This window comes from Salmo salar, chromosome ssa12 (assembly GCF_905237065.1).
Source record: "Salmo salar chromosome ssa12, Ssal_v3.1, whole genome shotgun sequence".
NCBI classification, from domain to species: Eukaryota; Metazoa; Chordata; class Actinopteri; order Salmoniformes; family Salmonidae; genus Salmo; species Salmo salar.
In genome coordinates, this window is record NC_059453.1 from 100,174,288 (window position 1) to 100,198,883 (window position 24,596).

Sequence of the window (24,596 nt, forward strand, 5' to 3'; positions counted from 1 at the left end):
GGGACCACGCAGCCGTCATACCGCTCAGGAAGGAGACGCGTTCTGTCTCCTAGAGATGAACGTACTTTGGTGTGAAAAGTGCAAATCAATCCCAGAACAACACAAAGGACCTGGTGAAGATGCTGGAGGAAACAGGTTCAAAAGTATCTATATTCACAGTAAAACGAGTCCTATATCGACATAACCTGAAAGGCCGCTCAGCAAGGAAGAAGCGACTGCTCCTAAACCGCCATAAAAAAAGCCAGACATCGGTTTGCAACTGCACATGGGGACAAAGATCGTACTTTTTGGAGAAATGTCCTCTGGTCTGATGAAGCAAAAATAGAACTGTTTGGCCATAATGACCATCGTTATGTTTGGAGGAAAAAGGGGGAGGCTTGCAAGCCGAAGAACACCATCCCAACCGTGAAGCACAGGGGTGGCAGCATCATGTTGTGGGGGTGCTTTGCTGCAGGAGGGACTGGTGCACTTCACAAAATAGATGGCATCATGAGGCAGGAAAATGATGTGGATATATTGATGCAACATCTCAAGACATCAGTCAGGAAGTTAAAGCTTGGTAGCAAATGGGTCTTCCAAATGGACAATGACCCCAAGCATACTTCCAAAGCTGTGGCAAAATGGTTTAAGGACAACAAAGTCAAGGTATTGGAGTGGCCATCACAAAGCCCTGACCTCAGTCCTATAGAACATTTGTGGGCAGAACTGAAACAGTGTGTGCGAGCAAGGAGGCCTACAAACCTGACTCAGTTACACCAGCTCTGTCATAAGGAATGGGCCAAAATTCACCCAACTTACTGTGGGAAGCTTGTGGAAGGCTACCCAAAATGTTTGCCCCAAGTTAAACAATTTAAAGGCAATGCTACCAAGTACTAATTGAGTGTATGTAAACTTCTGACCCACTGGGAATGTGATGAAAGAAATAAAAGCTGAAATAAATCATTCTCTCTACTATTATTCTGACATTTCACATTCTTAAAATAAAGTGATGATCCTAACTGACCTAAAACAGGGAATTTTTACTAGGATTAAATGTCAGGAATTGTGAAAAACAGAGTTTAGATATATTTGGCTAAGGTGTATGTAAACTTCTGACTTCAACTGTTATATATATATATATATATATATATATATGAAATATGAATATATATGTTGAAATATTAGTTGCCTTTATAATGGATGTTTACCCGATTGAGATGTTATCCTTTGTTATTATTGTATCTTAGTCTTTGGCCTTCGTGCCCAGTGTTTTACGTACAGACTGACCATATTATGTCTTTTCATGTCAAGTCATCTATGCCTTAAGTTGATTGGAGAACATTTTTTGTTAGATATAAGATTATTTTTTAAATATATTTTTGTTGCACTATATCCCTGGATCTCATTGAATGTTTTGGCCGTTTGGCTTTTGGGGACTTCAAACTGTATGTGTCTGAAATGACCCCTCTTCATGCTTGGGTAGTGGCTATGGTCAGGTGGTAAGGAAGTCACTGCACCATTTCTCTCTCCCCCACTCCTCCCTCTCTCCCTCACTCCTCCCTCTCTCCATTCCTCTCTCCCCCACTCCTCCCTCTCTCCATCCATCTCTCCCCCACTCCTCCCTCTCTCCATCCCTCTCTCCCCCACTCCTCCCTCCATCCCTCTCTCCCCCACTCCTCTCTCCATCCCTCTCTCCCCCACTCCTCTCTCCATCCCTCTTTCCCCCACTCCTCCCTCATTCTCCACTTCTCCTTCCATCCACTCCTCTTGCTCTCCTCCACTACTCTCACCATCCTCTCTCCCACACTCCTCCCTACATCCCTCTCTCCCCCACTCCTCCCTCTCTCCCCCACTCCTCCCTCCATCCCTCTCTCCCCCACTCCTCCCCCATCTCTCTCTCCTTCTGACTCCCTACTGTAGCTTTGATCTCCTGGCTCTGGAAAAGCAGTTCTTTATACCTCACTGTACATTGAGATACAGGGGGAGGGAGTAAAGGGGAGGTGGTGGAGAGGTAGAAGAGGGAAGAAAGGGGGCCGTGGAGGGGCGGTGAAGGGGAGAAGAGGAGAGGGGGGAGAGTGGAAGAGGAGAGGAAGCTTTGGAGAGGAGGGGAGGAGGTGGTGGAGAGGAGGTGGCGGTAGAGAGGAGAGGAGGAGGAGGAGTGGAGACGGAGGAGAGGAGAGGAGACAAGGAGAGGGGGAAGGGGGAGGAGAGGAGAGGAGAGGAGAGGAGAGGAGAGGAGAGGAGAGGAGAGGGGGAAGAGGGAGAAGAGGTAGTGGAGACCTATTGATGAGGTAGATTAATACATGCTTCATGTTTTATTAACCAAACTATTTTCTCTCTCTGCTGCTAATACTCAGAATTCTATTATACTGGCCTGGGATGGAGTCAGAGAGGAGAGGAGAGGAGTCGGTGGAGAGGAGAGGAGAGGGGAGGGGAGGGAGAGGGGAGAGAGGGGAGGGAGGAGAGGAGAGGAGAGGAGAGGAGAGGAGAGGAGAGAGGAGCAGAGGAAGGGAGATGAGAGGAGAGGAGGAGGAGAGGAGGCGGTGGAGAGGAGAGGAGAGGAGCGGCGGGGGAGAGGAGAGGAGAGGACAGAGGAGCAGAGGAAGGGAGATGAGAGGAGAGGAGGAGGAGAGGAGAGGAGGCGGTGGAGAGGAGAGGAGAGGAGCGGCGGTGGAGAGGAGAGGAGAGGAGAGGAGAGGAGAGGAGAGGAGAGGAGGAAGAGGTAGTGGAGACCTATTGATGAGGTAGATTAATACATGCTTCATGTTTTATTAACCAAACTATTTTCTCTCTCTGCTGCTAATACTCAGAATTCAATTATACTGGCCTGGGATGGAGTCAGAGAGGAGAGGGGAGGGGAGGAGAGGAGAGGAGAGGAGAGGAGAGGAGAGGAGAGGAGAGGAGAGGAGAGGAGAGGAGAGAGGAGCAGATGAGAGGAGAGGAGGAGGAGAGGAGGAGGAGAGGAGAGGAGAAGAGGCGGTGGAGAGGAGAGGAGAGGAGAGGAGAGGAGAGGAGAGGAGAGGAGAGAGGAGAGGAGATCAGAAGAAAGTTGGAAACAGGTCGTCCCTTTGTTGAAGGACATGGTGTCTACGTCACTTTTCCATATCTACTGTAGGTCCCGTAAGGCACTGGACAGAAGGGTCTATATATTTACTGTAGGTCCCGTAAGGCTCTGGTCTATAGGGTCTATATATTTACTGTAGGTCCCATAAGGCTCTGGACAGAAGGGTCTATATATTTACTGTAGGTCCCGTAAGGCTCTGGTCTATAGGGTCTATATATTTACTGTAGGTCCCATAAGGCTCTGGACAGAAGGGTCTATATATTTACTGTATGTCCCGTAAGGCGCTGGACAGAAGGGTCTATATATTTACTGTAGGTCCCATAAGGCTCTGGACAGAAGGGTCTATATATTTACTGTATGTCCCGTAAGGCTCTGGACAGAAGGGTCTATATATCGCATCTCTGCATGTCTGGCAGACATATCAGTGTGGATGACGGATCACCACCTCAAGCTGAACCTCGACAAGACGGAGCTGCTCTTCCTCCCGGGGAAGGACTGCCCGTTCCATGATCTCGCCATCACGGTTGACAACTCCCTTGTGTCCTCCTCCCAGAGTGCTAAGAGCCTTGGCGTGACCCTGTACAACACCCTGTCGTTCTCCACTAACATCAAGGCGGTGACCCGATCCTGTAGGTTCATGCTCTACAACATTCGTAGAGTACGACCCTGCCTCACACAGGAAGCGGCGCAGGTCCTAATCCAGGCACTTGTCATCTCCCGTCTGGATTACTGCAACTCGTTGTTGGCTGGGCTCCCTGCCTGTGCCATTAAACCCCTACAACTCATCCAGAACGCCGCAGCCCGTCTGGTGTTCAACCTTCCCAAGTTCTCTCACATCACCCCGCTCCTCCGCTCTCTCCACTGGCTTCCAGTCGAAGCTCGCATCCGCTACAAGACCATGGTGCTTGCCTACGGAGCTGTGAGGGGAACGGCACCTCCGTACCTTCAGGCTCTGATCAGGCCCCTACACCCAAACAAGGGCACTGCGTTCATCCACCTCTGGCCTGCTCGCCTCCCTAGCTCTGAGGAAGCACAGTTCCCGCTCAGCCCAGTCAAAACTGTTCGCTGCTCTGGCACCCCAATGGTGGAACAAGCTCCCTCACGACGCCAGGACAGCGGAGTCAATCACCACCTTCCGGAGACACCTGAAACCCCACCTCTTTAAGGAATACCTGGGATAGGATAAAGTAATCCTTCTAACCCCCCCCTTAAAAGATTTAGATGCACTATTGTAAAGTGGTTGTTCCACTGGATATTATAAGGTGAATGCACCAATTTGTAAGTCGCTCTGGATAAGAGCGTCTGCTAAATGACTTAAATGTTAAATGTAAATATATTTACTGTAGGTCCCATAAGGCTCTGGACAGAAGGGTCTATATATTTACTGTAGGTCCCATAAGGCTCTGGTCTATAGGGTCTATATATTTACTGTAGGTCCCATAAGGCTCTGGACAGAAGGGTCTATATATTTACTGGAGGTCCCATAAGGCTCTGGACAGAAGGGTCTATATATTTACTGGAGATCCAGTAAGGCCATGGTCAAATCAAATCAAATCAAATGTATTTACATAGCTCTTCTTACATCAGCTGATATCTCAAAGTGCTGTACAGAAACCCAGCCTAAAACCCCAAACAGCAAGCAATGCAGGTGTAGAAGCACGGTGGCTAGGAAAAACTCCCTAGAAAGGCCAAAACCTAGGAAGAAACCTAGAGAGGAACCAGGCTATGAGGGGTGGCTAGTCCTCTTCTGGCTGTGCCGGGTGGAGATTATAACAGAACATGGTCAAGATGTTCAAATGTTCATAAATGACCAGCAGGGTCAAATAATAATAATCACAGTGGTTGTCAAGGGTGCAACAGGTCAGCACCTCAGGAGTAAATGTCAGTTGGCTTTTCATAGCCGATCATTGAGAGTATCTCTACCGCTCCTGCTGTCTCTAGAGAGTTGAAAACAGCAGGTCTGGGACAGGTAGCACGTCCGGTGAACAGGTCATGATTCCATAGCCGGAGGCAGAACAGTTGAAACTGGAGCAGCAGCACGGCCAGGTGGACTGGGGACAGCAAGGAGTCATCATGCCAGGTAGTCCTGAGGCAATGTCCTAGGGCTCAGGTCCTCCGAGAGAGAAAGAAAGAAAGAAAGAAAGAAAGAAAGAAAGAAAGAAAGAAAGAAAGAAAGAGAGAAAGACAGAATTAGAGAGAGCATACTTAAATTCACACAGGACACAAGATAAGACAGGAGAAATACTCCAGATATAACAGACTGACCCTAGCCCCCCGACACATAAACTACTGCAGCATAAATACTGGAGGCTGAGACAGGAGGGGTCAGGAGACACTGTGGCCCCATCCGATGATACCCCCGGACAGGGCCAAACAGGCAGGATATAACCCCACCACTTTGCCAATCCCAGTGGAGAGAGGGGAACCGGCCAGGCAGAGACAGCAAGGGCGGTTCGTTGCTCCAGTGCCTTTCCGTTCACCTTCACACTCCTGGGCCAGACTACACTCAATCATAGGACCTACTGAAGAGATGTGTCTTCAGTAAAGACTTAAAGATTGAGACCGAGTCTGCGTCTCTCACATGGATAGGCAGACCACACACACACACACACACACACACACACACACACACACACACACACACACACACACACACACACACACACACACACACACACACACACACACACTGCTGTTAGAAGGTATTGATATAACTGGTTGAACGATGTGGCGAAGGGGCATCAGAAGGTATTGATATAACTGGTTGAACGATGTGGCGAAGGGGCATCAGAAGGTATTGATATAACTGGTTGAACGATGTGGCGAAGGGGCATCAGAAGGTATTGATATAACTGGTTGAACGATGTGGCGAAGGGCATCAGAAGGTATTGATATAACTGGTTGAACGATGTGGCGAAGGACATCAGAAGGTATTGATATAACTGGTTGAACGATGTGGCGAAGGGGCATCAGAAGGTATTGATATAACTGGTTGAACGACGTGGCGATGGGCATCAGAAGGTATTGATATAACTGGTTGAACGATGTGGCGAAGGGGCATCAGAAGGTATTGATATAACTGGTTGAACGATGTGGCGAAGGGGCATCAGAAGGTATTGATATAACTGGTTGAACGATGTGGCGAAGGGGCATCAGAAGGTATTGATATAACTGGTTGAACGATGTGGCGAAGGGCATCAGTGGCCTGTGTGTGTGGATGGGGACGGAATGCAGAAATAACACACTGGTCTGTTTAAACAGACCTGTGAGAGGTTCTACAATAACTTTACTAAAGAACAACACATTGGCTGTGTACAAAATGGCACCCTGTTGCCTGTATAGAGGAGGAATAGCCTTATATGTTCAGTTTCTACAGCACCTATGGAGCCCAAAGTAGTGCACTATATAGGGAAGGGGTATTCAAATCTTACCCTAGGAGGGCTGGAGTACTGCCAGTAGTTACGTGTACGCCGGGGAACAGACTGAACTATCAGCCTGGGATACTGAGACGGGGAACAGACTGAACTATCAGCCTGGGATACTGAGACGGGGAACAGACTGAACTATCAGCCTGGGATACTGAGACGGGGAACAGACTGAACTATCAGCCTGGGATACTGAGACGGGGAACAGACTGAACTATCAGCCTGGGATACTGAGACGGGGAACAGACTGAACTATCAGCCTGGGATACTGAGACCAGGACACAACGTAGTTACTTGTACGCCGGGGAACCGTGAAAGTTATTTAAGATACTCTTCAAAGAGGTAGAGTTTCAGATGTTTTCTGAAGATGGACAGGGACTCTGCTGTCCTAGCTTCAGGGGGAAGATGGGCAGGGACTCTGCTGTCCTAGCTTCAGGGGGAAGATGGACAGGGACTCTGCTGTCCTAGCTTCAGGGGGAAGATGGGCAGGGACTCGGCTGTCCTAGTATCAGGGGGAAGATGGGCAGGGACTAGGCTGTCCTGACTTTCGGGGGACGCTGGTTCCACCATTTGGGGTGCCAGGACAGGGAAATTCTTTGACTGGGCTGAGTTGGAGGGGTGGGAGGGCCAAGAGATCAGTGGCGGAACGGAGTGCTCAGGTTGGGGACGTAGTGTTTGAGCAGAGTAGGAAGGGGCAGTTCCTCTTGATGCTCCGTAGTACCATAGTCTAGAAGATGATGCGATCTTCGATTGGAAGCCAGTGGAGTGTGCAGAAGAGTGGGGTCACATAGTATTCTGGATAAATTGCAGGGGTTGTATGGGACAAGGGGTAGAGCTCAGACAACAGTGAGTTGCAGTAGTCCGGACGGGAGATGACAAGTGCCTGGATTAGGACCTGCGCCGCTTCCTGTGTGAGGAAAGGTCGTACTCTACGGATGCCAAAGGGGGCGGTGTTGCAATCTACTGCAAAGATAGCCTGCAGAGTTCTGTATTTCAATCCAAGTCTGTACCCAAACAATTTGAGCTTCTACTTCTAAAAATTCACCTTTCCAGAAACAAATATCTCACTGTTGCCGCTTGCTATAGACCACCCTCAGCCCCCAGCTGTGCCCTTGACACCATATGTGAATTGATTGCCACCCATCTATCTTCTGAGCTCGTGCTACTAGGTGACCTAAACTGGGACATTCTTAACACCCCGGCCATCCTACAATCTAAGCTAGATGCCCTCAATCTCACACAAATTATCAATGAACCTACCAGGTACAACCCCAAATCCGTAAACACGGGCACCCTCATAGATATCATCCTAACTAACTCGCCCTCCAAATACACCTCTGCTGTTTTCAATCAAGACCTCAGCGATCACTGCCTCATTGCCTGCATCCGTAATGGGTCTGCGAGCAAACGACCACCCCTCATCACTGTCAAACGCTCCCTGAAACACTTCAGCCAGCAGGCCTTTCTAATCGACCTGGCCGGGGTATCCTGGAAGGATATTGATCTCATCCCGTCAGTAGAGGATGCCTGGCTATTCTTTAAAAGTGCCTTCCTCACCATCTTAAATAAGCCCCATTCAAAAAATGTAGAACCAGGAACAGATATAGCCCTTGGTTCACTCCAGACCTGACTGCCCTTAACCAACACAAAAACATCCTGTGGTGTTCTGCATTAGCATCGAACAGCCCCCGTGATATGCAACTTTTCAGGGAAGTTAGGAACCAATATACACAGGCAGTTAGAAAAGCTAAGGCTAGCTTTTTCAAACAGAAATTTGCATCCTGTAGCACTAACTCCAAAAAGTTCTGGGACACTGTAAAGTCCATGGAGAATAAGAGCACCTCCTCCCAACTGCCCACTGCTCTGAGGCTAGGAAACACTGTCACCACCGATAAATCCACTATAATTGAGAATTTCAATAAGCATTTCTCTACGGCTGGCCATGCCTTCCACCTGGCTACCCCAACCCCGGTCAACTGCCCGGCACCCTCCACAGCAACCCGCCAAAGCCCCACCATTTCTCCTTCACCCAAATCCAGATAGCTGATGTTCTGAAAGAGCTGCAAAATCTGGACCCCTACAAATCAGCTGGGCTAGACAATCTGGACCCTCTCTTTCTAAAATGATCTGCCGAAATTGTTGCAACTCCTATTACACTATAGTGCAGTATAGTACACTATGCATATTACACTATGCTATAGTACAGTATAGTACAGTATAGTACACTACATTATAATACAGTATAGTACACTATATTACACTATGCTATAGTACAGTATAGTACACTATATTACACTATATTATCGTACAGTATAGTACACTATGCATATTACACTATGCTATAGTACAGTATAATACAGTATAGTACACTATGTTACACTACATTATAGTACAGTATAGTACAGTATAGTACACTACATTATAGTACAGTATAGTACACTATATTACACTACACTATAGTACAGTATAGTATACTATATTACACTACACTATAGTAGAGTATAGTACACTATATTACACTACACTATAGTACAGTATAGTATACTATATTACACTACACTATAGTACAGTATAGTACACTATATTACACTATGCTATAGTACAGTATAGTACACTATATTACACTACACTATAGTAGAGTATAGTACACTATATTACACTACATTATAGTACAGTATAGTACACTATATTACACTATGCTATAGTACAGTATAGTATACTATATTACACTACACTATAGTAGAGTATAGTACACTATATTACACTACATTATAGTACAGTATAGTACACTATATTACACTACACTATAGTAGAGTATAGTACACTATATTACACTACATTATAGTACAGTATAGTACACTATATTACACTATGCTATAGTACAGTATAGTACACTATATTACACTACACTATAGTACAGTATAGTACACTATATTACACTACACTATAGTACAGTATAGTACACTATATTACACTACACTATAGTACAGTATAGTATACTATATTACACTACACTATAGTACAGTATAGTACACTATATTACACTATGCTATAGTAGAGTATAGTACACTATATTACACTACACTATAGTAGAGTATAGTACACTATATTACACTACACTATAGTACAGTAGACACTCCAACCTATCAATATGGCCTGTATAATGCAGTTAGGCTGTGGTTGCAGCAGGCAGGGCAATCAATGCTAAAGCACTTTGTTGCAAATCCCTGTTCACCTGCTGCTGTACTGTAGATAAAACGTAGACTACTGCTGATGTAGGTGCTGCTTCTCTCCTTTCAGTGGTTTATTGGTCCTATCTAATAAAGCATTGTAGTAAATATTGAATGGAATCCATGCCATGTTTAGAGTAGCAGATGCTATGGATCTGTAGTTACGGTTGTTGGTTCCCAACGGACCCATCCAGCCTGTCAATCTCTCCATCACTCAGACACCAGGCTGTGATCAGAGTCAGAGCGCATTCTAAATGACATCCTATTCTCTTTGTAGTGCACTATTTTTCACGAGGGCTCATAAAGATATCCACACCACCACCAGACCATGTTATTGGTAAACTACACGGTAATGTCCAAGTTGTATTTTTTCTTTTTTACTTACTTTTTGGAGAAAAAAAATTGAAAATCTTCCTCTGATTTGTCATCCAAAGGGTCCCAGCTATAACATATAGTGTCGTTTGGTTAGATAAAATCGTTTATATCCCAAAAAGTCAGTTTAGTTGGCGCCATCGATTTGAGTAATCCACTCGTTCAACATGCAGAGAAAAGAATCCAAAAATCTACCCCTAAACTCCTCAGATACCCTAAAATGTAATCAAACTATAATATTTCTTACGGAAAGAAGTATGTTCAATAGGAAACCGATTTTAGCAGGTGCATCTTGTCTTCATGGCCCAAACACAAATTTCCAAGACTGTGTCCCTCTACTAAAACTGATAATTCTTATTCATTTTTGAAGTTACAAGCCTGAAACCTGGAACATAGACTGCTGACACCCTGTGGAAGCCATAGGAATTGCATCCTGGGAGGTAGAATTCAGTATGCCCCTATACTTTCCATTGTAAAACCATGGTCTCTCAAACAAAACAAAATCTGCTTGGTTTTTCTTTGGATTTTCTCCTACCATATCTGTTGTGTTATAGTCTCCTACATTATTTTAACATTTCTAAAACTTCAAAGTGTTTTCTTTCCAATGGTACCACTTGTATACATATCCTGGCTTCAGGGCCTGAGCAACAGGCAGTTTACTTTGGGCACGTCAGTCAGGCGGAAATTGAGAAAAAAGGGGCCTAGCCCTAAGAAGTCAAACAGATTTTTTGGTTTATTGGTGTTAGAATACAACACTTATGTTATTTTGGACCACTGCTGATGTCATGCAGCCTGTCGTTTTTGTGTTTATGATTTTATACTTTTCATAACGACACGTTTGATGTTGGACGACAATAGAATGTTCATGATGTCACTGCGACAATTGTATGCAGACAAGTCGATAGATGTAGTATGAACCAACCTTTAGTCTTGAAATCTTTGGTTGTTTAGTACACTACTGTACTCACTCTGTTTAGCACATGGCCTCACGTGTGAATCCTTAAAGAGATGGGTGGGGCTAAGGCTTAAGAGGGTGTGAACGATGCTGAATGGGTGGAGACAAAGAAGAGCTCTCCAGTAGGTATCAAAACATTCCAGGGCTATTTTCTCAAAAGTGGGGTAACAAGTTTTGCAACTTTCAAAGCGGAATGACTTTACCTTTTGCTTCTCAACTGTAGTGTATGACATACCATTTTTTTGTATTTTTATTATCTCTGAGTCCCTACTTTTATCCAATGTAAAAAAACAATATTTCAAATTTTGCTACATAAGACTGAATCGAGCCGGTCGGTCACATATGTAGATTGTTTAGTCATGCAAAAAAAGCTAATTGAATCTAATTGAATTGAAAGAGAGAGAGAGAGAGACAGATAGAGAGAAAAAGAGAGAGAGACCTTGTAATCTGTAATAGGAACATGATGAATCTCTTCATCGACAGGCTCTATAATGACAAATCAATATTCTGGGAATCCTATCCCTCTCTGTGGTCCAGACCTGTAACAGTACAGTCAACATGGGATGTGTCCTAAACCCTAATACTTATGAATAAAACAATGAGCTACCAAAGCTACTCGCAGGATTGGTTAACTCTTGAGGTCACTATGGCCTCGACCAATTTAGGTAAATTCTACTTTAGTTTTAGTGCCACCCATTGTTGGAAAAACCTACAAAAATCCTTGTATCTTGATTCCCTGGTGCCACTAGGGCAGTTTAGGACTCTGGTGTTGAATGAATTCATTGAGAATTGCAGTTTTTTCGATTGATTAAAAACAAATAGATAAAGCTACTGTCATGAGGTGAGTGGGGAGGTTTATGACCCCCATAAATACCTTTCCACTTTTTCCTCTCTCTACTCTACAGATGTGACTATTAAAAATCCCTTTGTTAAACATGAATTTAGTATATTTCAATCTAGCAAACCAGGTAACTAAAAGCAACTTTCTAAGTAATGCTTTGGTTCGTTTCTAGCTTGTTAGCTAGCTAGCTAACTTTAAGTTAACTTTAAATTCGCTTGCTAGCCAGTTCAAATAATGACATACAACGTCTTAACTTTAGCGAATTCGGATTAATTATTTAAAGAAAATAAACTCACAACAAGATCATTATTTAAAAATTAGCCGCAAGCTAATTACAGAAAATAGCTTATGGTTGTGAGTGTGACGAAGTAAAAGCAGGGCGTTCTACCAGAGAATTTTAGAACTTGGACACTCGTTGGCCTAACGTTATCCTATATCCTTTATCTAGTCCTATATGTTGTTCTTCACATTACCGTCTCTGGTAAACACACACTATATCACACTATATCAAATAACATCTAAATGTATTTGTCACATGCACAGGATACAGAAGGTGTAAACGATATAGTGAAAGGTTACTTGCATAGTGGAGTCTTTTTGTTTAGACAAAAATATATCTATCTAAACAATGAATCATAATCCCAACTCAAAACATTACTACCCTGCATGAATCTGAAGCTAACCAACTAGGTTCAATTTTAGCTATCCAGCTAACATTAGGCTATAACTAGCAATGCAAATGGCTCTGATTGGACAATAACAATAAGCGTAGAGGACATGTGCAGGTTGGTTGGTCTGTCAGACGCTGGCCCTCATCTTATGGCAGGCAGCAATGTAGTGCGCTGCCAACCCACAGCTCTCTGCGTCCTCCCCCAACAGGACGGGTAGCCTATCCTCATCAGAGAGGTCTTTGAAACCTTGAATAATGCTTTCAAATTTGGGGAAATGACAATCTAATTGTTTTATATTTTTGACATTTTATCAGAAAATGCAGTTCTGTCTCAAGTTCTGCTGTGATACAGTGGTTGCACAACAGTTCCTCTACAGGGAACCAGGTTTTACTGTGTCTACCCTTCTCAATGGCAAGGCTGTGCTCACTGAGCCTGTACATTTGTCAAGGTTTTGACAAAGGTCAAAACCTGAAGGTTTTGAACAGTAACCATGGTCAAATTGATAGCCATGGCGTATTGTCAATTTTGCTTTGTGTTTGTGCTTGTGTTTCCCAAAAAGCAATGTAGTTTTGTTTTGACTGTGTTGTAATTTGGTTTATTCGGATTGATTGGATGTTCTGGTCAGCCCAGGATCAGCTGGATGAGGGGAGTCTTTTCTTTGCTCAGCTCTTGGTATCGCAGGGCTTGGTAATGATATGAGAGGGGGTCACTGTATTTTAGATGTTTCCAGATGTGTCAAGGCTCAGGAGAAGAACCAGATGCAGACAGTTCGAAGTAACACAGTTTATTACTCAAACGGGATCAGGCAAACGACAGGTCAAGGGCAGGCAGAGGTCAGTAGTCCAGAGCAGAGTCTGAAAGGTACAGAATGGCAGGCAGGCTCAGGATCAGGGCAGGCAGAACGGTCAAAATCAGGAAAGCTAGAAAACAGGAGCACGGGAAAAAGCGCTGGTAGGCTTGACGAAACAAAATGAACTGACAACAGACAACACAGGTACACTGGGGATAATGGGGAAGATGAGCGACACCTGGAGGGGGGTGGAGACAAGCACAAAGACAGGTGAAACAGATCAGGGTGTGACAGTACCCCCCCTCTAGGGGCACCACCTGGCGTCCTACCTGGGCGTTTACCTGGTTGACCAGGTTGCCGGCATTGGAACTCAGCGATGATGCCTGGGGGAGACCCAGCACCTCTCCTCCGGGACAACCAGGTAATGGAATCGCCTGCCCCATGGTCAAACCTTCAGGAGGCGCCTTACCGTGTACGCCGGTTCGCCGTCGATGAGAAAGATCCAAAAACAGGAGAGAAAAGGGCTGTGAGACATGGGTTTACATCTAGACACATGAAAAGTGGGATGTATACGAGGGTACGGGGCAACAGAAGACGAACTGCAGCGAGGCTAATAATCTTGGAGATGGGGAAAAGGCCGATAAAGTGGGGGAAAGTTTTGCGGGACTCCACCTGGAGGGGCAGATCCCGAGTGGACAGCCATACCTTCTGCCCAAGACGATACCGGGGAGCCGGGGTCCAGTGGTGGTCCGCTTGTCATCGATATCTGGAGGTCGTCTTGAGAAGAGCCGACCGGGCTCTCTTCCAGGTACGGCGACAAACATCTGGGCTGAGGGTATGCCGACCTCTTCCTTTTGCTCCGGGAAGAGCAGGGGCTGATAACCCAGGGAACACTTGAAAGGCGAGAGCCCAGTGGCAGAGCAGGGGAGGGTGTTATTCAACCCACACGATTTGCTGGCTCCGGGGGGTGTGGTTGGCGGAGACAAGGCAGCGAAGAGTTATCTCCAGGTCTTGATTGGCTCGCTCTGACTGGCCATTGGACTGAGGGTGGAACACGGAGGACAGGATGAGGTTGGCTTAGTTCTGTAGGTGATCTTTGTCCTTTCAACGTGGGGATCGCAAGTCCTCACGTCCTTGGAACAGGAAGTTGGATTTTGAGTCAACGGACTTATATCATGGTGAAGAGAAGGGCGTGTTTCATAGTTTACAACCAATGCCTGTTCACTTGGGCGGGGCCTCTGAGTGAGCAGAGTTTACTCTATGACAAACCGTTCTCTCATTAAGAAGCTAAAATTACATTTAATCTTTTCACAAATAGTTTCATATTTAAACATTTAAATTGCACAACAATTCCATGTGAATCTGATAACTAGAATGTGTAGACTTTCCAAAATACAGTTTATGTCGTCCTGTCATCAGTAATAATGTCTCAGATGACAACCGATCTGACATCATATTCATTAAGTCCCAACGCATATTTTCAACTGGTTGGATTACCGAAATATGGTTCCGTTTCCCACCTTTTGATGTCTCTCTCTATGTTACAAAGGGCTTTCCAAGAGTCAACTCTATAAAGTAGAGAGAGAGAAAAGGGGAAAGGTATTTATGGGGGTCATAAACCTCACCAACAGGCCTACGTCATGACACTGTTCAGCAGTGTTATGGATTGGGGGCAGAACCTGAAATGATTTAGGATACCATCAGGTCCGCATGCTTTAAAAAATTAGGGCCTGAAATTTCTTATAGAGCTCCTGGGGAGTCCAATGGATTTCGATTTTCCTTTCTAGCTTTTTCTAATACATTGAACTTCTCATGAATTTGACATTGTTTTGCGTTTGCATCAATTTGAACGATGTTGTCGAAGGTTTTAAAATGGCGTTGTCCATATGTCCCCATTTTGTATCGCTAATTCCTCTAGTTTGAATTTTCTTTCAGGTTTTTCCAGTTTTTCCAGAAGTTGTTTGTGTTTATGGACTCCTCAATCATTGTCAGCTACTTGCTGTTGTACTGGGCTTTTTTTTTTGGTTCTGAGTGTTACGTTTATTGTCTCACAGTAATGAAGGTGTAATTCACCGTTATTTGGGTCTCTGCGCTTTTGGTTTGATAGTGTTCTAAGTTTTTTCCTTATAATTTTACAATCTGTATCAAACCAGTCTGTGGTCGTTTTTTTTTTGTCGAGGTTAGTCGAGGTAATTCGGGTAATATGTACATATAGGTAGAGGTAAAGTGACTATGCATAGATAATAAACAGAGAGTAGCATCAGCGTAAAAATGGGGGGTGGAGTGGGGACAATGCAAATAGGAAGCCGTTTGATTAGCTGTTCAAGTGTCTTATGGCTTGGGGGTAGAAGCTGTTAAGAAGCCTTTTGGACCTTGACTTTGTGCTCCGTACCGCTTGCCGTGCGGTAGCAGAGAGAACAGTCTATGACCACAGTAGGGTGGCTGGAGTCTTTGGCAATTTTTTGGGCTTTCCTCTGACACCGCCTGGTATAGAGGTCCTGGATGGCAGGAAGCCCCAGTGATGTGCTGGGCCATACGCACTACCCCCTAACAGCTCCCTGTTAGTCCTATAGGTGATGCTGTGTTAACTCTCTTCCCTTCCTCTCCTCTCCTCCTCCTCCTCCCTCTCTCCTCTCCTCCTCCCTCTCTCCTCTCCTCCTCCCTCTCTCCTCTCCTCCTCTCCTCTCCTCCTCCTCACTCTCTCCTCTCAGTGATGGAGCAGCAGCAGGAGGAGGGTGCTCCAGGGGGTATGGTCTCGGGGGTGAGGACCCCTCCCGTCAGGATGAACAGTAAACTGGCCAGTCTGGGACGGATCTTTAAACCCTGGAAGTGGAGGAAAAAGAAGCAGCAGAACTCTTCAGGTGAGAGACCAAGATGGACACTTGACTTTTATCTAACTGAATGTATGTGTAGGATGAACCTGCTGATATTGTTCTGTGTGTTGCAGCTGTAGAGAGGAAGGCAGCAGTACCACAGACCCTAGACCAACTGGTTAGGAGGGGTCTGGAGACCCCGGACCAACTGGTTAGGAGGGGTCTGGAGGGGACTGAGCCAGGTACACACACACACACACACACACACACACACACACACACACACACACACACACACACACACACACACACACACACACACACACACACACGACCCACTGTAATAGTAAAAAAGTTCATACTTTTATGCTGATAAACTTCTATATAACTCCGTGTGTGTGTGTGTGTGTGTGTGTGTGTGTGTGTGTGTGTGTGTGTGTGTGTGTGTGTTTGTGTGTGTGTGTGTGTGTGTGTGTGTGTGTGTGTGTGTGTGTGTGTGTGTGTGTGTGTGTGTTTAGAGTGTTGTGAGGCGTGTGGGGGGGTAGAGGACCCTCCCAGCCTATCAGAGGAAGAGGACCCTCTGGCTCCACTGGCAACCACCTCAGAGGACCTGGTCAGCGACGAAGACAACCCCTCTACAGGTAGGACCTCTAACCTCTAACCTCTGACCTCTACAGGTAGAACAAATGACACCCCCCCCCACACATTTTGATTTAGGACTACAGTGCAGTGTCGGCTGTTTTCTGAGAGCCACCTCTGGGTGGCGACAGAGATCGTGAACCTGTGCAGTCATATTATGTATGGCATCATATAAAGGCACAGTGATAGGAGATCTGAACCACAGTAAGCCAGCTGATTCATTTCAGTTTTACAAGAATAACTTTTAATAACAATCATTTGACAGAGGACTGTGTTGTTGATGATGATATTGTTTGTTTCAGTGATGGACCTGACAGAGGATAATGTGATGGTGGCCGTCCCCAACCAGAGTGAGGAGGGAGGAGAGGATGCTTCCCTCTGTGAGTCCTGTGTGGACAACTCTCTGGGACAGGCTAAGACAGGAGGGGGACAGGCTAAGACAGGAGGGGGACAGGCTAAGACAGGAGGGGGACAGGAGACCCCCCACCCAATGGACCCCCCACCCTGCCGGGCCGGCACCCCGCCACCCCCCAACCGGCCCAAACTACTGACCAGGCTGGGCAGTCTAGAGGGTAAGTCTCAAATCAGCTTCTAGCTAGCCTCTGTTACTGGCCTGTTAGCCTGCTAGCTAACGCTAAGAAGCTTCATACTGCTAGCTAACGCTAAGAAGCTTCATACTGCTAGCTAACACTAAGAAGCTTCATACTGCTAGCTAACGCTAAGAAGCTTCATACTGCTAGCTAACGCTAAGAAGCCTCATACTGCTAGCTAACGCTAAGAACCTACATACTGCTAGCTAACGCTAAGAAGCTACATACTGCTAGCTAACACTAAGAAGCCTCATACTGCTAGCTAATGCTAAGAAGCCTCATACCGCTAGCTAACGCTAAGAAGCTACATACTGCTAGCTAACACTAAGAAGCCTCATACTGCTAGCTAATGCTAAGAAGCCTCATACCGCTAGCTAACACTAAGAAGCTTCATACCGCTAGCTAACACTAAGAAGCTTCATACCGCTAGCTAACACTAAGAAGCTTCATACTGCTAGCTAACACTAAGAAGCTTCATACTGCTAGCTATATATATATATACAGTGCATTCGGAAAGTATTCAGACCCCTTGACTGTGTCCACATTTTGTTACGTTACAGCCTTATTCTAAAATGGATAAAATCGTTTTTTTTCCTTCATCAATCTACACACAATACCACATAATGACAAAGCAAAAACAGGTTTTGAGTTGTTTTTGCAAAACAAATTATAAATAAAATATCACATTTACATAAGTATTCAGACCCTTTACTCAGTACTTTGTTGAAGCGCCTTTGGCAGCGATTACAGCCTCGAGTCTTCTTTGGTATGATGCTACAAGCTTGGCACACCTGTATTTGGGGAGTTTCTCCCATTCTTCTCTGCAGATCCTCTCAAGCTCTGTCAGGTTGGATGGCGACCGTTGCTGTACAGCTGTTTTCAGGTCTCTCCAGAGATGTTCGATCGGGTTCAAGTCTGGGCTCTTGATGGGCCACTCAAGGACATTCAGAGACTTGTCCCGAAGCCACTCCTGCGTTGTCTTGGCTGTGTGCTTGTTTGATAAAATGATAGTGATCAAATTAACCTATTAATAAGGTATTTAGTTTTATAATTAGCAACAAAAAGCATTTTAAAATATATAATAATACATTTTACTGTAATGTAATGATCAAGTATTTTTCTTTTAGGATTTAATGATTAAAAAAATTGTCACTGACGTACACACAATACCCCATAATGTCAAAGTGGAATTATGTTTACAAATTAATTTAACAAATGAGAAGCTGAAATGTCTTGATTCAATAAGTATTCAATAATCCCTTTGTAATGACAAGCCTAAACAAGTCACATAATAAGTGATATGGACTCACTCTGGGTGCAATAATGGTGATTTGTGAATGACTACCTCATCTCTGTACCCCAACACATACAATTATCTGCAAGGTCCCTCAGTAGAACTGTGAATTTCATAACACAGATTCAACCACAAAGACCAAGGAGGTTTTCCTCGCATAGGGCAACTATTGGTAGATGGGTAAAAAAAAAAGCTGACTTTCAATATCCCTTTGAGCATGGTGGAGATATTAAGTACACTTTGGATGGTGTATCAATACACCCAGTCACTACAAAGATACAGGCGTCCCTCCTAACTCAGTTGCCAGAGAGGAAGGAAACCTCTCAGGGATTTCACCATAAGGCCATTGGTGACTTTAAAACAGGTACAGAGTTGAATGGCTGTGATAGGAGAAAGCTGAGGATGGATCAACAACATTGTAGTTACTCCACAATACTAACCTAAATGACAGCGTGAAAAGAAGGAAGCCTGTACAGAATAACAATATTCCAACACACGCATCCTGTTTGCAACAAGGCACTAAAGTAATACTGCAAAAAATGTGGCAAATTGGGCCAAATCCAATACAACATATTATTGAGTACCGCTCTGCATATTTTCAACTACAGTGGTGGCTGCATCATGTTATGGGTATGCTTGTAATCATTAAGGACTGGGGAGTTTTTCAGGATAAAAAAGAAACGGAATGGAGATAAGTACAGGCAATATCCTAGATGAAAACCTGGTTCAGTTCACCCATGATGCAATTCAGATACAGTTGAAGTCAGAAGTTTACATACACCTTAGCCAAATACATTTAAATTAATTTTTTTAACTAATTTTTTCACAATTCCTGACATTTAATCCTAGTAAAAATTCCCTTTCTTAGGTCAGTTTGGATCACCACTTTATTTTAAGAATGTGAAATGTCAGAATAATAGTAGAGATTTATAGTAGATTTATTTCAGCTTTTATTTCTTTCATCACATTCCCAGTGGGTCAGAAGTTTACATACACTCAATTAGTATTTGGTAGCATTGCCTTTAAATTGTTTAACTTGGGGCAAATGTTTTGGGTAGCCTTCCACAAGCTTCCCACAATAAGTTGGATGAATTTTGGCCATTTCCTCCTGACAGAGCTGGTGTAACTGAGTCAGGTTTGTAGGCCTCCTTGCTCGCACACACTTTTTCAGTTCTGCCCACAAATTTTCTATGGGATTAAGGTCAGGGCTTTGTGATGGCCACTCCAATACCTTGACTTTGTTGTCCTTAAGCCATTTGTCACAACTTTGGAAGTATGCTTGGAGTCATTGTCCGTTTGGAAGACTCATTTGCGACCAAGCTTTAACTTCCTGACTGATGTCTTGAGATGTTGCTTCAATATATCCACATAATTTTCCTGCCTCATGATGTCATCTATTTTGTGAAGTGCACCAGCCCCTCCTGCAGCAAAGCACCCCCACAACATGATGCTGCCACCCCCGTGCTTCATGGTTGGGATGGTGTTCTTCGGCTTTGGTTTTGGAGCAGTGGCTTCTTCCTTGCTGGGCGGCCTTTCAGGTTATGTCGATATAGGACTCGTTTTACTGTGGATATAGATTCTTTTGTACCTGTTTCCTCCAGCATCTTCACAAGGTCCTTTGCTGTTGTTCTGGGATTGATTTGCACTTTTCGCACCAAAGTACGTTCATCTCTAGGAGACAGAACGCGTCTCCTTCCTGAGCGGTATGACGGCTGCGTGGTCCCATGGTGTTTATACTTGCGTACTATTGTTTGTACAGATGAACGTGGTACCTTCAGGCGTTTGGAAATTCCTCCCAAGGATGAACCAGACTTGTGGAGGTCTACACATTTTTTTCTGACATCTTGGCTGATTTCTTTTGATTTTCCCATGATGTCAAGCAAAGAGGCACTGAGTTTGAAGGTATGCCTTGAAATACATCCACAGGTACACCTCCAATTGAGTCAAATTTTGTAAATTACCTTCAGAATCTTCTAAAGCCATGACATCATTTTCTGGGATTTTCCAAGCTGTTTAAAGGCACAGTCTACTTAGTGTATGTACATTTCTGACCCACTGGAATTGTGATACAGTGAATTATAAGTGAAATAATTTGTCTATAAACAATTGTTTGAACAATGACTTGTGTCATTCACAAAGTAGATGTCCTAACCGACTTGCCAAAACTATAGTTTGTTAAAAATACATTTGTGGAGTGGTTAGAAAACAAGTTTTAATGACTCCAACCTAAATGTATGTAAACTTCCGACTTCAACTGTATGTAATGTCTGATAACAGGTCCTCAACCTAATCCATGAAGAGATCTCCCACCATTCTACCCAGGACCTTCACCATTATATTTAGCAACAGAGTAACACTGTCCTGATAACAGGTCATATCCCATGAAGAGATCTCCCACCATTCTACCCAGGACCTTCACCATTATATTTAACAACAGAGTAACACTGTCCTGATAACAGGTCATATCCCATGAAGAGATCTCCCACCATTCTACCCAGGACCTTCACCATTATATTTAGCAACAGAGTAACACTGTCCTGATAACAGGTCATATCCCATGAAGAGATCTCCCACCATTCTACCCAGGACCTTCACCATTATATTTAACAACAGAGTAACACTGTCCTGATAACAGGTCATATCCCATGAAGAGATCTCCCACCATTCTACCCAGGACCTTCACCATTATATTTAGCAACAGAGTAACACTAACATTATGTTATTATTCCACTCTGTCCAGGTCCTCACCCTTTCCCTAAGTCGGGTGCTATCCCAGAAAGGAAGAAGTCTCCAGCCACCTTCCCCAGGAACTTCACTCTGCCCAGAACCTCCCCGGATTCCTTGCTGAGAGGACGGATCACCACACCTACTGGCTCTCCCCACCTGGGGATGCTGCACCCCCCACCACCACCCAGCTGCATCATTGAGGAGCTCCATCGCGCTCTGGCCACCAAACACAGACAGCACAGGTAGGACACCAATCAATCTATTATTTATAAAGCCATTTTTTACATCTGCATTTGTCACAAAGTGCTTTACAGATACCCAGCCTAAAAACCCAAAGGGCAAGCAATGCCGAGACAGAAGCCACAGTGACTAGGAAGAACTCCCCAAACCAATCAAATCAATCAATCAATAATTGAGCACAGACAGGACAGGTAGATGGATGCATGTTGTTGTGGGGTAAAGTACCTTGCTCAAGGCCACAATGGATTGTTAGGATGTGAACCCCCTAGCCCTTGAGCTGCCAGATCAATCGCCCCTTTTATTCGAAGGTATCTATGTGCTCTGTTGTCCTCTAGTTTCCAACCAAAGGAGATACACTCTTCTCCGAAGCGTCGATCCGACGGTCATACAGCCAGCGTGGAGAAAGAGCTGTTCGGAGCCTCGGAGAGAGAGAAGGAGAGAGAGAAGGAGAGAGAGAAGGAGAGAGAGAGGGAGTCAGATGAGAACAAGGAGAACAGACGTCTAGACGATCCTGACCGCTGGAACGACTCCGTCATCTCCGGTAGATCCCATACACACACACACACACACACACACACACACACACACACACACACACACACACACACACACACACACACACACACACACACACACACACACCTAATTTAAAAAGCAGGTCACTAGGTGTAGGCAGAACCATAAGCAAATAGGTGATATGACTAAAGAGTTAATCAGAGTGATTTTTCCACAAATAGACAGGTATTTTCCTTTCCATGGTAGCAAGATCTTATCTATTTTTGCTAACTTTCTTTAAAAATGTATTGGAGTGAGATCATTTCTTTCTTTTGGGATTTGTATACCGAGTATGACCACATCTCCGTCAAACCATTTAATTGGTAAACTACACGGTAATGTAAAATTTGCATTTTTTTAGTGATCCAATACGTAATATATTACACTTATCATAATTTGGTTTTAATCCAGAGAGGATAGAAAAAGTATCTAGATCCTCTATGAGGCTGTGGAGAGACTCTAATTGTGGTTTGAAAAGAAAACATGAATCATCGGCGTACAATGACACCTTAGTTTTTAAGCCGCGGATTTCTGATCCCTTAATATTATTGTTGGATCTAATTTTAACAGCTAACATTTCAATGGCAATAATAAATAGATATGCCGATAGTGGACAACCTTGTTTTACTCCTCTAGATAGTTTAAAACTTTCTGAGATGTAACCATTATTTACTATTTTACACCCAGGGTTACTATACATAACTTTAACCCATTTTATAAGAGATTGTCCAAAATTCAAATATTCTAGGCATTTATATAGAAACTCCAGTCGTACTTTATCAAAAGCCTTTTCAAAATCAGCTATGAAAACCAGGCCTGGTGTCCCCGATATTTCATAGTATTCTATTGTTTCCAGTACTTGTCTTATATTATCTCCAATGTATCGTCCATGTAAAACACCTGTCTGATTAGGATTAATAATATCTGACAATACTTTTTTAATTCTATGCGCCAAGCAGGTCCATAAAACAGATAGGGACTTCTCCTTAGTATCTGGGTCATTCAGATGGGTGTCTAAGGTATAGGACCGTTCCATCAATATAGGATCATAAATAAATAAATTAGATATATAATTTATTTTAAAAATGTAGTTCCCCGTGATAGGACAATAAATTAATCAAATGTATCATTTATTTTAAAACACTGTTCCACCATGATAGGACAATAAATAAATAACACGTATAATTCATTATAAAGTATATCCATCATCTGAACAACATTGAAAGCCCTCTCATACCCCGGCTCACAGCAATACATTGGTTCTGGGATATGCAACCATTTCATTACTCACTCACTCAACTTTCCCAAACATAACAAAAAACACACACCACACCATCCATACATACTGTGCCTTCTGTTTACTGAGTTTTTATCTCCACCATGTTGAATTAGTGCTTTTGTGTTCCAATTAGTTATATTTGAAGATGTATAGAAAAGCTATCTTTTTTATTGTATTATTACAATCCGTAATTGTTTCATTATTTTCCTCGTCTATGAGAACTTTGTAATTGTTTAAATAGCCGTGGAGTAGTCTGTGTGTCTCTGAACAACTGGTTATCAATATATAGTTTATCGACGACGAGAGCTACTCGTTTCCCTTTTCATCTATTTTCCTTGAAAATTGGATACAGAACTTTACGACTTTCTGCAATTTCCTTCGGGAACTGGTCCTTCATGCCAATTTTGGTCCCAGCAAGTCTTTTACCCAGGCTTTTAACCATTATTTTATCTTTAAATGAAGCAAATTTGGCAACGATTATGCATATTCTTGGTACCATTTGAAAGGAAACACTTTGAAGTTTGTGGAAATGTGAAAGGAATGCAGGAGAATATAACACAATAGATCTGTAAAAAAAACAACCGTTCTATTGTCTTTTTTTTGTACCATCATCTTTGAAATGCAAGAGAAAGGCCATAATGTATCATTCCAGCCCAGGTGCAACTTAGATTTTATGCAAAGTTTAAGACTGATCCAATGAACCATTGCATTTCTGTTCAAAATGTTTGCATCAAGACTGCCCAAATGTGCCTAATTTGTTTATTAATAACTTTTCATGTTCAAAACTGTGCACCCTCCTCAAACAATAGCATGGTATTCTTTCACTGTAATAGCTACTGTAAATTGGACAGTGCAGTTAGATTAACAAGAATTAAAGCTTTCTGCCAATATCAGATATGTCTATGTCCTGGGAAATGTTCTTGTTACTTACAACCTCATGCTAATTGCAATAGGTTTCGTTAGCTCAACCTTCCCGTGGACGGGACAACGATCCCTTATGTTAGCTCAGACTGCTGGAATAATAGTTCTGACACCTTCGGTTATAGACAGAAGACGTTTCCCTCTCTTAAAGATCTTATGTTAGCTCAGACTGCTGGAATAATAGTTCTGACACTTGCTGTGGTAATAATGG

General features: G+C 43.8%; 1 protein-coding gene across 1 annotated transcript in view; it reads left to right on the forward strand.

Moving 5' to 3' along the window:
* The window catches only part of LOC106592089 (phosphatase and actin regulator 3), an 83,992-nt gene that overhangs the window by 10,314 nt on the left and 49,082 nt on the right, over positions 1–24,596 (forward strand). The window contains exons 2-7 of the mRNA XM_045691998.1: positions 16,039–16,188; positions 16,275–16,382; positions 16,659–16,781; positions 17,082–17,351; positions 21,404–21,632; positions 21,966–22,171. Of these exons, the coding sequence (XP_045547954.1) occupies positions 16,039–16,188; positions 16,275–16,382; positions 16,659–16,781; positions 17,082–17,351; positions 21,404–21,632; positions 21,966–22,171 (1,086 nt within the window). The remainder of the gene's footprint in view (positions 1–16,038; positions 16,189–16,274; positions 16,383–16,658; positions 16,782–17,081; positions 17,352–21,403; positions 21,633–21,965; positions 22,172–24,596) is intronic.